The sequence below is a fragment of the Danio rerio genome, chromosome 7 (assembly GCF_049306965.1).
Source record: "Danio rerio strain Tuebingen ecotype United States chromosome 7, GRCz12tu, whole genome shotgun sequence".
NCBI lineage: Eukaryota > Metazoa > Chordata > Actinopteri > Cypriniformes > Danionidae > Danio > Danio rerio.
Window position 1 is genome coordinate 41,282,760 of NC_133182.1, and position 14,420 is coordinate 41,297,179.

General features: G+C 35.9%; 1 protein-coding gene across 14 annotated transcripts in view; it reads right to left on the bottom strand.

The window, feature by feature from the left end:
* Window positions 1-14,420, bottom strand: part of rbm33a (RNA binding motif protein 33a) — a 54,575-nt gene that overhangs the window by 29,520 nt on the left and 10,635 nt on the right. For 8 of the 14 annotated variants that reach the window (XR_012383464.1, XR_012383462.1, XR_012383467.1 and 5 more), the window contains exons 6-9: window positions 7,778-7,906; window positions 7,508-7,694; window positions 5,372-5,667; window positions 437-740 (exon numbers count right to left, since the gene is read on the bottom strand). Coding sequence is in view for 8 of the 14 variants with exons in the window: in XM_068222709.2 (XP_068078810.1) it covers window positions 437-740; window positions 5,372-5,667; window positions 7,508-7,694; window positions 7,778-7,906 (916 nt within the window). In the remaining 6 variants the exon portion in view is untranslated. The remainder of the gene's footprint in view (window positions 1-436; window positions 741-5,371; window positions 5,668-7,507; window positions 7,695-7,777; window positions 7,907-14,420) is intronic. The other 6 variants (XR_012383465.1, XR_012383463.1, XM_073908863.1 and 3 more) reach the window with 1 other exon arrangement.

Sequence of the window (14,420 nt, forward strand, 5' to 3'; positions counted from 1 at the left end):
AAAGGGATGCAGAACGAGAGAGTGGGTTGGCGTAACACAGACACCATAAAAGTCTCTTCTTGCCACGTGTCTAAACCATGGTTTGTCACAGCTGGTCACAGAGAGAGGGCTGTTCTGCTGATTAAACTCTGCATCTCTCTCTCGAGCAGACTGGGCCACCTAATGAGATAAACTGACAGTCAAAAGGAGTAATTTCGCCGTGAATCATTCCACCTTCGCAGATGTGTGCATTTCAGAAAGCTGGTTTAATGCTGATGGGCTGCCTACAGAGTGAAGGCCACACCAGAGGGAAAAAAACACTTAGAAGGACCTTGCTCTGTGAAAATGTGTGTAAGCATCAGCCGAAAGTGCTTAGCCTAAAAAAATGAACAAAGAAAAAGTACTTTATGAAGCCAAACATGCATCAAAGAATATAGATTTGAATCTGGGGCCATACCTTGCACAGGTGAGGATGATGGTCCTCTGAAGTGAGGGTTGATGTGAATGTTTTTGGGATGGTGCTGTTGGTGCTGCTGGTGTTGGTTGGGATGTGCATGCGAGTGTCGTGGTGGGGAGTTCAACTGTTGTGTTCTGGGGCCTGGTGAACGGTGACTCATATGTGGCATCAACATCTGCAGTGGCTGCTGAGCAATCGGAGTGCCTGGATCTGGAAACAGCCCAGGACCTCCAGAGCTTCTCGGGCCGGGCAGACGAGATTGATGATGGTGATGCTGAAGCGGAGGAGTCATTCTGAGCTGCTGCTTTAAAAACGAGAGAGAGAAGCCAAGGATCATCAATCAATAACGTAAGCCTTCTCTCTTTCACCCCAAAAAAATCATTATCTTGTAGTGTTGTGACCTTGGGTCTCCAGACGACCCCTTTAATCAAGTAATCAATCATAAGAGCCAAGTGACTGGGACTGAATCTGAATTAAATGAGGAGTTTAAGACGAATACAAAATGTTCAAGCAGTCTCTCAAAAAACATACGTTGTGCCTCTGTGTCCCTGTTGATTTAACCTAAAAGGACATCACCTCATTTGAATTAAGTGAAGCAGTGAGTGTACTCAGATACACTCACTACAGTCTTTCTCTACACACAATATATTTATTAACTTACGATCAGATGAAGACATGTGCTTGATATGACAACTCATAGACAGGAGCGGAGGGGAATTCAATTAAATCATTATGGCAGTGAGTGCACTATATACTGCTGTCAGCACTGCAATGTAAAAGAACACATCAATGTCGAGGAATGACAAGTTGTGCCAAAAGCCCGGAAAGTCAGGCTTTTCTATAAAAGAAAATCAGCTTTAAAAAAAAAAAAAAAAAAAGGTGCGAACGTTCGAACGAACAGCTCAAGCGCAAAGGGATTACACCCTCAACAGATATTTAATAATAAAATAAGCGCAGGAAGCTAAATCCTTCAGCAAAGTACAAATTTAATTTGGTGTAATGCTTCCTCAATGGACTCCCGCCAAGTTATTTGCCATAATCCATATATCAACATGGATAAGACAGGGAGTGAGAACGGTGATAATTGTCTTTTACTCGAAAGCAAACTGACTCTGCAAGGGTGAGACAAGAAAAAAAGTCAACGCAACATCTAAAACTGATCTTCAACCACCTAAAATAAAATCAAATGCCAAGCTTGCCTGAAATTACAGTGCCTTTCAAAAGATTGTGGTCAGTAAGTTGTTTTTCTTTGTTTCTTGAAGCGGTCACTTATACTCATTAAGGTATATTTATAATCAAAAATACAAAAAATTAAACAAATGCTATGACATTTTAAATAACTTTTATATTTGAGCATTTATTACACTTTAATAAACGGTGCCATTTAATAAAAATCAGTGCTCAGTATATGGAAATTGGCATTCTGTGAGCCAAACTCAATGGTTTCCTCTTTTTCATGTAAATCCTTTGAGTATAAGGGGCGGTATACAGCAAATCAACACTTGGTCATTGGGCTTCATTGGTACATTCGTCACAGTCAGTCTGACTAGTTGCTTTGGTTTGTTTCCACGCATAACCTCTTGTCGGGTTAACGTCAGAACTCGTCAGCCCGATTAAGGCATGAAGAAACCAGCTGTAATTTTGCTACATTTCTTAAATATTTGTTAATCGATATGGATTATTAGATTATCAGACATTTTTGCAGGAACAAACACTCAGAGTTGAGTGAAAGCTGCTATAATATTGGTACTAAATATTGCTTTGTTTACACTTTGCACGTGCACACTGGAAGTTCCGGTTTTGCCGTTCTGAACAAAAAACAGATACTGCCCCCCATGGTGCAAAAAGACACATCCTCTTGCACAGACGCAAGACATAAGACCTAAAGCCTGGTGAAAAACAGGCCTATCCAATCAAAATACAGACTGTTACATTGCACATGGGATTAATTATTAATTAGCATGCCCTTAACATTTGCATGTACTATGTGACATTATACATCAACTAGACCTGCTGAATCATCAGAAGATCAGCTATTATTTTGAAATAGGGAGACACAGGAAGACAAATAATGCCAAAGACTATAGGCTAAAGCCAGCCACACCATGCCTTTACACCGTGTCTTTTCTATGCGCTGTGAAGCAATGAGGACAGATGCCGAATGCACTGAGTTTTTTTCTGTTTAAAGCTTTTCATAATGCAAAATCCAGGCAATATGGATTATAAATTCATTCAGCTCCACCCCAAATAGGTATAAGGTCTGTTTAATTGTATCTTTTGTTAATTTAGCATGTATTTTGTAAAAATATCTATGTTTGTAATGAGGCAACAAAAACATGTATTTTGGAGTGAAATAACAAAACAATTTATTAAATGCCACCTGTTTATGCAAAGATTGATAATAATTATTGCCCGTTTTTTATACATGTTAAAACATTCAAAATACAACTATTAATACATCTCTCTCTGTCACTATTTTCAAGTATAATTCTAATTTAGCAATGATTTCATCAACAATGCAACTAAGGAGAAAAATGATTTTTTCTGGGTGATTAAAGATAGCTAAAATAAACCTCTTCACCACACTGGTGGATTTAACAAGGCATCTACTCAATTTCTTAAAATATATTTTGACAAATTAAGTATGATTTTGTTTTGCACGTTTGTTTTTGTTTCATTTATATTTAGTTTTATTATTCATTTATATTTCGATTTTGTGCTTGTGTTTGAGTGAAAGAGCAAGCAATGAGCTGCAGGAATTTTAAAGAAGACCTCATTAATATTCATGACTGTCCCAAACATGGTCAATACGGACCTTCTGGTCCTAGTGGATACATTTTGGGGTAATAAAATGTTATATAAAACCATATCTGCTGAATTTTTTAATTTACTAAAGCCTCAGTCTTACTGTGTAGATAAGAGAGAACAATTTAACTTATTGAATCAATGCACTATATGGCATATTTAAACACCAGCATTAGTGTAAATACAACATTTATATTTCAGAGGCTTCTATGTCATGTGCAAAGCTCCATGAAAAGTGAGGCTCAACATTCACACTTGTCTAGAAATACCTGTAAAATTGGCAATCTCAAAACAAGGCTGTCAGTTCAATGACACCTGTCTTTTCACTGAAAAAAATAAAAACCCACGCAATAAATGCACTCATAGGTTTTTCTAAAAGATTAGTTTTAAATGCATTTCCACAGGAATCACAACTGCAGGAAACAACTGCAATGAATGCTGATTGCTAATTTATGTGCACACAGTGATTGTCATGACAACAGCAGAGTATAAAAGCACAGTCTTACTGGCTGACTCAAAATTTTACCTTGTAAATGTGTATTTGTTCCTTCGGGGCTTGTCAGGATTATACGTTTACATGCGGACAATTCTACCTCCGCTCTCTTAATAGTCAATTAAGGGCAGGAGAAGCCTAGAAAACCCCTTGACACAGAATCACAATGGATAATAATCAGCATATATGCTATTCACTTATGCTGAGGCAAAGGTTTGGAATAGAAGCAAGTAGAACAATTGCTTATCAGTATTCCAGATTGAGAAGCAGGGTATTGTTCACTGCTCAGCCCAAAACAGTAGATGCCAACAATAACCAGACAATCAGTACCTAAATAGTATACAAATGGTCAGCGTTTCAGAAAATAACAGTTAGTCCAATTTCACTAAACAGTGTACATGCATTAAGGTAATTTATTAATTTATTAAGGTTTCTGTGGGTTTTACTGAAGTAATCTTAGGATTCTGGTACTCATACTGCTCAATTAAAGTGTTTCCTAAATTATAAAGTGTGATGTGGGGCTGCAACTAACAAGTATTCTTGATAAGTGATTAATACTGATTATTTCTTTGAAAATATAAATATTAAAGTCTAAGACAAAAACAACAGCTTGCTTTCCAATTTAAAATATACATTAAAAACAATTGCACCGACAAAATATTAAATTACAAGCAACACACTAAACTGAACACAACATTAATTATAATACACCTATTAACTATTAAGAGCATTTATTGTTACTGCTCTAATAAAAATGTAATGTCTAGCCAGATATATATATATATATATATATATATATATATATATATATATATATATATTATTATTATTATTATTATTATTATTTTATAAATCATCACAATTACATTGCTTCATTTACTGCATGTTGATACTCGTTCAGTGAAGTCTCTGAACAGGTGGGCCTTTAGGCAAAATAAAAATTGCCTTGTGACTTTCTAACATTTACAGATTAAGACTCAACTAGTTATGCTGAAGAAAACATGTCTGAAACACTTCAAACAGTACACAGCACATGTATGCCATGCCCGTGTCAGGTCAAACTGCGTTACATTCTTATGAAGAACTTATTTGAAGAGCTTAAAGGATTCTCAAGTTTAACACAACTTGGGTCATGAACTTTCCCCACAATTCCACCCAAGATGTTATATGTTCCTGTCATAGAAATGTGTTATTCACTAATGTAAAGTGACAAGACACACTCAATCAGTTATTTAAATCACTGTTACTTTCTCAATGGATTGCAATTAGATTAACTGATTTGGTTTTGCAGCCAAACTGTAAATGTTTCCTATTAAACTGGTCAATTTGAATTCAACACTTAAACCTCCACATTTTATTTTTATAGGTTTGTGTAAAGTAATTGATGCCTTCTGTTGACAACTTAAATAAACCTTTGCATTAATTATGTATTTACAGACGTTAAAAATTAAAGTGGGTCAAATTGACCCCTTGGATAATAGGAAGGTTAAGCTTCTTCATCCACTGTCTAGAAATCATACATTCTTATGCACTAAATATAACCGCTAATAATTAGTCATTAATGGTTTAATTCTATACTAAATACAGCTGTCAAATCACATAGTTGAGCATTTGTGTTAAAGTCATTAGTCTTTTACCTGCATTCCTAAGTTCATTTGCATCAGTGGAGGCCTTTGCTCGTTTATTCTCCCTCGACCTCCAACTCCATCGCCGCGAAAACCTCCCATTCCAAACATGTGGAAATCATTTCTTCCTCCGAGTCCTCGACCTCCAGCTCCTCCTCTTCCTCTCATTCCACCTCTACCTTGCATTCCTCCTCTTCCTCCATCTCCATACGGTCCTCCTCTCCCTCGTCCTCCAAAACGACCCTGCTTTCTCTGACGCTCATTCTCCTCAAACTTCTGCAGGTCTGCTTTAGCTTCCTTAGAGAGCTCTGAAAGAGAAGAGAAATGAATGGCAAATGTTCTCATGAACAATCAAATAGCCTTTTATTCGGCACTTTATTAGGATAATGGGAATAAAACTATATTTTATAATACGATCTTATTGGTTTTGATTTATGATCACTTGGGGAGCCAAGGTAAAGGGATATTTCATGCAAAAATTAAGATTGTGGTATCATTTTGTGAAACACAAACAATGATATTTTGAAGAAAGCTTGGAACCTACAACCATTGGCTTCTATAGTATATTCAATCTACCCTAATATGGAGGTTAATGGTAATATGTTTCCAACATTCTTTAAAATATATTTTGTGTTAAACAGAAAAAAAATTAACTTAAACTGGTTTGGAACAAGTGTAGGGTACTTAATTTATAAAAGAAATCACTTTTGGGTGAACTATTTCTTTAGTTTAAATATTAAAAGGTCATTTGACACTACATAAAAATTCTCAAAATTTACCCATAATAAGTATTAGTTCATCTTCGGAATGTATTAAATTTTTTTCACAGCCATTTCATCCCAAATGCTTAAGATTCTAAACTTATATAAATCAGAAAATTATATCTATAATCTAATTATATCTATATGATTTTATTAATCTTCTTAAGAGTTAAGGTTTATGTGACGATCATATTTTATTTTCATTTTAGTCAAGCCTCAAAAACTGGATCCCCGAAGCTCAGGTATGCTTGCTTGATCCACAAGAACCCTTAAGGTTCATTCTTGCATGTCACCAGAATGTTTGAGCTTCCACAAGAACCTTTGAAGTTCATTCTCAAGTGTCTGTCAACTGTGATTGAGCTTCTGTTCATTTGATGATCAATATTTATAAGAAATCCAAAAACTAAATCTGCTCATCATATAAAGCAGGGGCTTTCAAAGTCTGTCAACTGGAATACAGTGATGTCAACTGATAGATCCTTCTAAATATGAATACAAAAAACAAAGAATGAATGCAAAGAAAGAGTGGGATCTGCTTAAGGAGTCATAAAATGCACAATAAATCTCAAATGAAAACTGATTTCAGGACTAAAAAGTGGTTTTCTGTTTTGGGTAATTAGACTTACAATGTCGGGACAAACAAAAAAATCTTAAACGCCATGAGGGTGAATAAATAACTAATTTTTTTCTTTTGGGTTAACAAACACCTCAAAGGCATAGTTCTCCCAAAAAAGGTAAATTCTGTTATCATTTATGCACCATCCACTTGTGCCCAACCTGTTTTATTTTTTGTTCTGTTGAACACAAAAGAAGATATTTTGAAGAAGGCTGGAAACCATTTCATAGTATTTGATTTTCTACTATGAATATAATGATTTATTCCCAAATATTTTCTTTTGCGTTCAACAGAACAAAATAATTAAACTGATTTTAATTAAGTCAAGGCTGATGACAGAATTTTTGTTTTTGGGTAAATTATCCCTTTAATTAAAAAAATATATATTTTTACTATCATTTGGTTAAAAAAAAACATTAATACTTTCTTTTTAAAGCACTTAGACACAATTTAAATTTTTAACTATTACAACATCTCAGTCCAAAGAAAATATAACAAAAATGTAGAGAATATGACAAAAAATAAAAAGATGTTGATTAGGTTTGATACCTTTGATTGCACTTTAGTTTAGTCTTTTTTTCATCAATGACAATATATGCTGATGTAGTCACTATTATTGTCTAATGTCATCTGTGTCATCTTCATCTCGTCTTAGCCTTACAAAAAAGGTAATCAAGGTGATTTTTCATCATTGTTTTTTTTTTTAATTGACAGGATTAACACCTTTGTAACAATACAAACAATACAGTGCTTTATTTGTTAGCAACTAACCTAATGTTTCTGGGATGTTTCTTCTTTTACTGGCAACATCAGACAACCGGACCACTGTGTCATCTTTGCGCTCGGTCTTAAATCGCAGGCGGCCAGATTCTTCATCATCTTCCTCTTCCTCATCAGACTCCTCCTTTACATCTGCATCCTGCTCATGCTCAGCTTCTAGATCGTTTTCATTGTCTGCCTGAAGTTTGCAGTGAACTTGCATCAGACGGTGTGACTTTAAATCATCATCATGAATGAAGAGACCACAAACTCATCCTTTACCTCCTCTAATTCAGTGACATGAGAGCTGTCCTGCTCCTCCGTTTCCTCCTCATTCGCCTCGTCTTCCTCCTCAGCCACTTGTTGTTGGTTGGTCTCCTGCTCTCTATATTCTGTTGGGTACTCATCCACCTGTAAGAGATAATCAAATATTTATTTGGTGATTTAAGCAGAACTTGAGCATAAGGGCACCAGCGCATCCTCTATTGAAACACCTGCTGCTCTAGCATGTTATAGATGAATGCTACTGTTCAATGTCAAAAACAACATTGATGAGGATAAAACATTAGAATGATGCAAAAATCTATATAATTTTTTTTATTACTAAAAAAATGCTTTAACAGCATCGAGAAACCTGGAAAAGGAGCACTTCTACCGTGTAGAGGCAAGAGTAAAAATTAAAATTTAAGGAAAGAGAGAAGGGACTGCCTAAAACGAGAAGATTCGTTACACACAAAGACAGCTAATTTGAACAACAGCAATGCAGACACACACACACTGTGAAATGAATGCCGTGAGTAGCAGATAAGGCAGTTCTGAAAGGAGTATCTCAATCAGATCACAAATAGGGCATGACAGATCAGATCCACTGTCCTAAAAAACACATAAAAAAAAAAATATATATATATATATATATATATATATATATATATATATATATATATATATATAATGGCGTCAACAAGAACTAAACCCAAATGATGTGACATGCTGCCTTTCCCGCCCACCTCCAAACACTACTCCAGTCATACGCTGCACTAGCTCGCAAAATGGCTAGTAACGTTAATGTAATCCTCCTATAACCAACAGTGGGTCTGGCGTTTGGGAGCACTTTGGTTTCCCTGTAAGTTATGAGGGTGATGGTAAGAGAGTTGTGGAAAAAACCACAACATCAACCACAGCGATAAGCTATTTCAGCGGTAATATTCGAGCATGTCAACTCATTTACACTGACATCACGAAATTACACAAAAGCTGGAAACGCGCGCACTATATGCAACTATTCTCGCAGCATTCAGACAGACAATTCCTACAGATTCAAACAGGGCAAAACATTTAAAGCTGTGGATATGAGACAGATCTCGAAATTGCCCTGATGTTGTGCGACCAGTTTTCACAGCAAAATGTTCACCACATGCACGGAATTAGGAGGCATTCAAACATTAAGCAACTTTGCACCTAAAAACGCCAAACACAGAGCTCAAGAATAGTTTAAAACAGTTGACATGTCAACTTGCTGCAGTAAATAAAGCCCTGCTTGCCCCGCCTTCAAGCTCTTCTTATTGGCCCACTGCGCTAGAACAGAACGCTAATGGATTGCTTAATATTAGCTGTCGATCACTCAGTTCCGATGACAGGGAAATACAGTCGCAAAAATGTTTACGCTGGATACGAGAGAATATTAACAACACTGACAGATTTAGTTTTAGAAACCAGCTAGAGTTACAAATAATGGCAGATCTGATTAGTGATCATGTAATGAATGTCATTCATTTTTGATTTTTGTTTATTTGTTAGTTGTGATTAGAGTGTTAATATATAATAGAATCTGTTAATATAAAACGTGTAGTAACGGTGCTCATAATTTTTGGTGGGTGCGACTAAATTTTGTCTGGTGCGCCTACATTTTTAAAGTTAGGAGCACTTGTGCAACCCAGAAAAAAAGGTTAATTTCGAGCCCTGTGAGACCTTAATCGGTTGTAAAAATGTCGGGTTTTAAAAAGTGAATGTTAAATGTAATAGAGGCCCGTTACATTATTCCTTTATAAGTCCATTTCAGTCAGATAATTCCTGCTTTCAGACCCACTAAAATGGCAGGTGACAGTCAAATCAAGCAGAACTGTGCTGTGACTGTCTGAAGAAAAGGGGGACACTCATCTTTCTTTTCTTTTTTTGCGATATTTTGTTTTTCTGCATTTTATATTGCGGTATGAATATAATTTCACAAGATCCCTTAAGAAAGTCTATTTGAAAAAAAAAACTCAATTTTAATTTGATTGGGAGTTTGACTTTGACTTTGGGATTTTGTAGGTGAGTGCATCTGCGTAAAATATACAAAATTACCATAAAATAAACTTAAGCATTAATGAAAACAATAGAACAATGATCCAAAATAAAACAAACATCACTATATGTTTTTTTTCCAAAGAGTTTAACAGTATCAAGGTACAGAAATTCAATAATCAATGTAAAGCAACACTGCATGTAATATTCATTGCACAAATAAACATAATTATTAAGCTAAAGTGGAAAACTTTATAGTTTTTTTGTGCCAAAATTGTTTAAATTCACTTGAAATCTTAATCTCACAGGCACTGAAATAACATTAAAAAAATATTTCACACTATTATACAACAGTTAAACTTTACAATCAAATCATCTGCTCTAAACTGGGGTTGCGGGTTAATTATTTTCCCCACTTGACATTGCAGATCCTGCAATGTGATTATTGCATATTTTTAGCAATGCACAACCTATATCCTAATATATTTTAATATTCTACTTCTACATAGAAAAGAGATTTGGATCTTAAAAATCTCAAAAAAAATTTAGGGGGTTTCATGGCCCCAGTTAAAAAGATAAAATACATACTAGTTATTCACACTCAAGGGGTTTTATATCTTCATGTGTTCCTTTTTCTGTTTAAGGTACACAAAAAAGGCCAATTTAAAAAATGTTAGAAACCTGTAACCACTGGCATCTATATAGGAAAAGCAAATACTATGGAAGTCAATGCTAATACAATGCCATTCAATTCTCATCTAATATTTTTCCAAATATCTTAGTTTGTATTTAACAGAAAAAGCAAGTGAAGGGCGAGTAAATGATGACAGATTTTTTTTTATTTTTGGATGAACTATCCCTTTAATGGCACTTCTGAGCAAGAGGCCGGAAAGGCCCAGTGCAGCAATCTGAAATCGGGGAGGGGAGGGAAAGGGGGCGCTGAAGGGGAGTCTTCCTTAATTAGCATAACAGTGGGAGCCCAGTCTCATTACTATGCCCTATTACCATTCCTGCTGATATTTGAAATTCAATGAGATGTAAATGTTTGACATGATACACAGAGAATGGGAGATAAACACGCACACGGCTCAGTGGTGGTGAAAATATCATTGACTGTGTTGTCTTTACACACACTCGCACACACGCACGCGCAAACAGACACAAAGAAAGCTCCAGCGCACACATAGCTCACTGACAGGGAAATATCATCATCCGACTCTGAACAAATTCTCACACACACTCGAGCACAGAATGTACAAAAGCATCCAGAGAGACAAGCGCACAGCATCTGCTGACTACCTTGCTGAGCTTCCCATCCTCTACCACGGCTTTTGGGGGCTCTCTCACCAGAGGAACTTCTTCATAAAAGTACACACATTTTTTTTGAATGTCTGCACCACAGGAACTAGGAACTTATTAGTTATAGGAACTAAATTAGCCTATACTTCAGAGAAGGGTTTCGCCCACCACAATAGGAAGTACCAGTAATGCAAGTTGATTGGGTGAACCCACGCCATATACAAAACCCTGACTACATATTTTAAAGCACTAGGAGAGATACATGTATGAACATAATCTTACAGGCAATGTGCCTTAAGGTCTTTGCACACTGAAATCAATTTTCATATGCATTTTTTCATATTCATATGCAAAAAATTCATCAAGTAAACAAACCAGTCCGATGCGTATTAATGTATTACGAAAAAACTCAACATTTCTGAGTCTCCTTTTTTCTCCAAAGTAAAAAAGGAGGAATGGGTGTTCATTCAATACTGTATAGAGAAGAAGGAGGGTTAAGCTCATTTTTAAAGTGCTTTTCTAAGATTTATTCATTCATTTATTTTATTTTCGGCTTAGTCCCTTTTATTAAACTGGCGTCGCCACAGCAGAAAAAACTGCCAACTTATCCAGCATATGTTTTACACAGTGGATGCCCTCCCGGCTGCAACCATCACTGGGAAACATCCATACACAGTGTGTCAAAATGATCAACACATCGTGAGTTCGAATGAATGTTTTTAACCTGCAAAAATTACGGATGAAAGTTTTGTATTCAGTGTCCAATCACCTACAGTGTTTTGTCTATTTTACTCAGCCTGAAGATATGCTTTTAGCTCTTTTATTTGGTCAATTTAATCATTTTAACTGCTTAGTATGGTTGCTTAAATATGTTATGACCAAGCAATCAAGCTATGTCAGAAAGTAACAGCAAGACAGTAACTCTGCTCTGTTTCAGCTTGATAAAGCTATACCAGTGGAGCAAAGTGCTAGCCATATTAAATTTATTTTGTTTGTTTACATCAGGCATGCTCAACCCTGTTCCTGGAGATCTATCTTCCTACAGAGTTTAGCTCCAACCCTAATCAAACACACATGAGCCAAATAATTAGGACATGAACAACCCTTGATAATAAAAATGCAGGTGTATTTGATGTGGGATGCAACTGAAATCTGCAGGAAGGTAGATCTCCAGAAAGAGGGTTGAGCACCCCTAGTTTACATTGTTAAAATGTCTGCTTTTTGCTTTGCTTTATCGAACAGTAAAACATGGCTGTTTACTTTAATAGTGATGCTTTCTTTTCCCTGTAATAAAATGAAAAAGTTTTGAAATATTGCATTATTTAGCATCCTATTGTATCTCATAAGCAACCGCCACTAGATAAGTGATGTCTGACTGGATGTTTTCCAGCTGATGTATGAACGTTCTGCCCACATGGTCAACTTCAGATTTATTGAGGGCTACTGCAATCTAAAAACAATAACATCAGCCTGACACAAATAACCTAGCGACCTGAAGTAAGAGTGGGTATTCATGAATGGTCATGACTGCTGAAAATTCACCATAACAACTTGCGTACTAAACAGACAATTTTAAATGTTCCAAATAATTAAACACTTTACCAATTAAAGATTTACAACTTGTACCGGTAACGTAAACTACAAGCCCAAAGAAAAATTTTAACTTCCATCAGTGCAGAATTATGGCAGATATCAATCTAGACTGACATGAAATTTTCATGTATTCAAATAAGGCCAGCAACCATGATTATGGGGACAAACAGATCCAAACTAACTCCATCTGGTTTGCACCATTCACGTAGCCTTGGAGTCATGACGCCTAAAGCGACTAACATCTCACCTTTAGGCACAAGCAAAATCCAATAGTAAACATTGTCACAGGGCACCTTTTATAATCCATTTGGACAACACAGATTTCACTGCTATGGAAAGTCAACAGTACTCAGACCAACCTATATTTGAAGAGACAGTATCTTTTTAGCCATATCCTTGAGAAAACGTGTGCTGTACGCTTTTATTACAACACGCTTCAGGTGATTTTTTTACTGAGAATCCAGATCTGTGTGGGAGGAATAAGCCTTTATTGTAAGGTACAGAATTAAGAGGAAACTGGCAATGAAGAAGCAAACTTGCGAAATGAGATGTGAGGGCCGGCTCTCTGTGCACCTGTCAGCACTGTCCTGGATGCAGTGATCAAGCAATCACATGGACAGGTAGAACGTTCAACGACATCTGTCCTGCATTAAAGGTCAATGAAAGACAGAACAAAAGCAGCAGTCTGATGAGCCTCGAGTCCTACGGGGTTTTATCACTCTGTGTCTTTGTGTAAAATGACTAACCCTGATGCTCAATGGCCACAGCTTGACCATAGCAAATCATATTTAGCTCATTTATGTCCAATAAATTGAGGCAAAAGACACCACTGACGCCATCAAAAGCCATTGAAAATTTTGTTTATATACACTAATACACATACAAAGCAGTGCCTCCATGTATGCACACACGCAGAACTAGAGTTGGACACAAGGTCAGACAGATCCAAATGACTACAACATGTATCTTGTGCAGAGCACATGAACTGGCCAACTACAGGGCAAACGGTTAATCCTTTAAATCGTTCCACACATTAACTCTGGATAACAGTAAACACAAAGATGCTAAGCGCCAGCAGCCAAGCGACCTTGTAAACAGAGATATCATATGGTCAAAGTGAACACTGAAACTAAAGCAGAATTGAAGCAATGACAATATTGGAATAGAAGTTCCCATTGTTTTATTACAGAGAAAAACCCTAATCTGATTTCAGACACATTTCCCAAGACGAGTTTCTGAGGCAAGGCTTAAGGCTTTCCTAGACTAAATTATAAACCAAATACATCAGTGCCATAAAAAATGTTAAGATACACACTAATAATAAGAGCTGATCAATATATTGTTTGAGCATCGATATTGCAATGTGTATATACGCAATAGTCAGATTGCAGAATTAGATTAGTTATTAAAGATTAAAAGATAATTTCTTTTATTATTATTTTTTATTATTCATACAATGATGTAGGGCTGCACGATATTGAAAAATTCTAATATTTCACTATTTTAATTTTCTGCTATAAATACTGCAATATTCCACAAGATAGTTGAATGGCACTATTTGAAAAATTTCTGGGCAGTCTAACAGAATTCAGGTAAAGAAATTGTACAATCAGAATGCAGAAAAAAAATTCTTACTTTGTTTAATGTCTAGTCCAAATATCTAAAACTCGTAGATCAAATAAAAAATATTGTTTAATTTTCAACTTTAGAAGAAATAAGTAAAAATTAAGAAGCTTTCCTTAAAACAAGC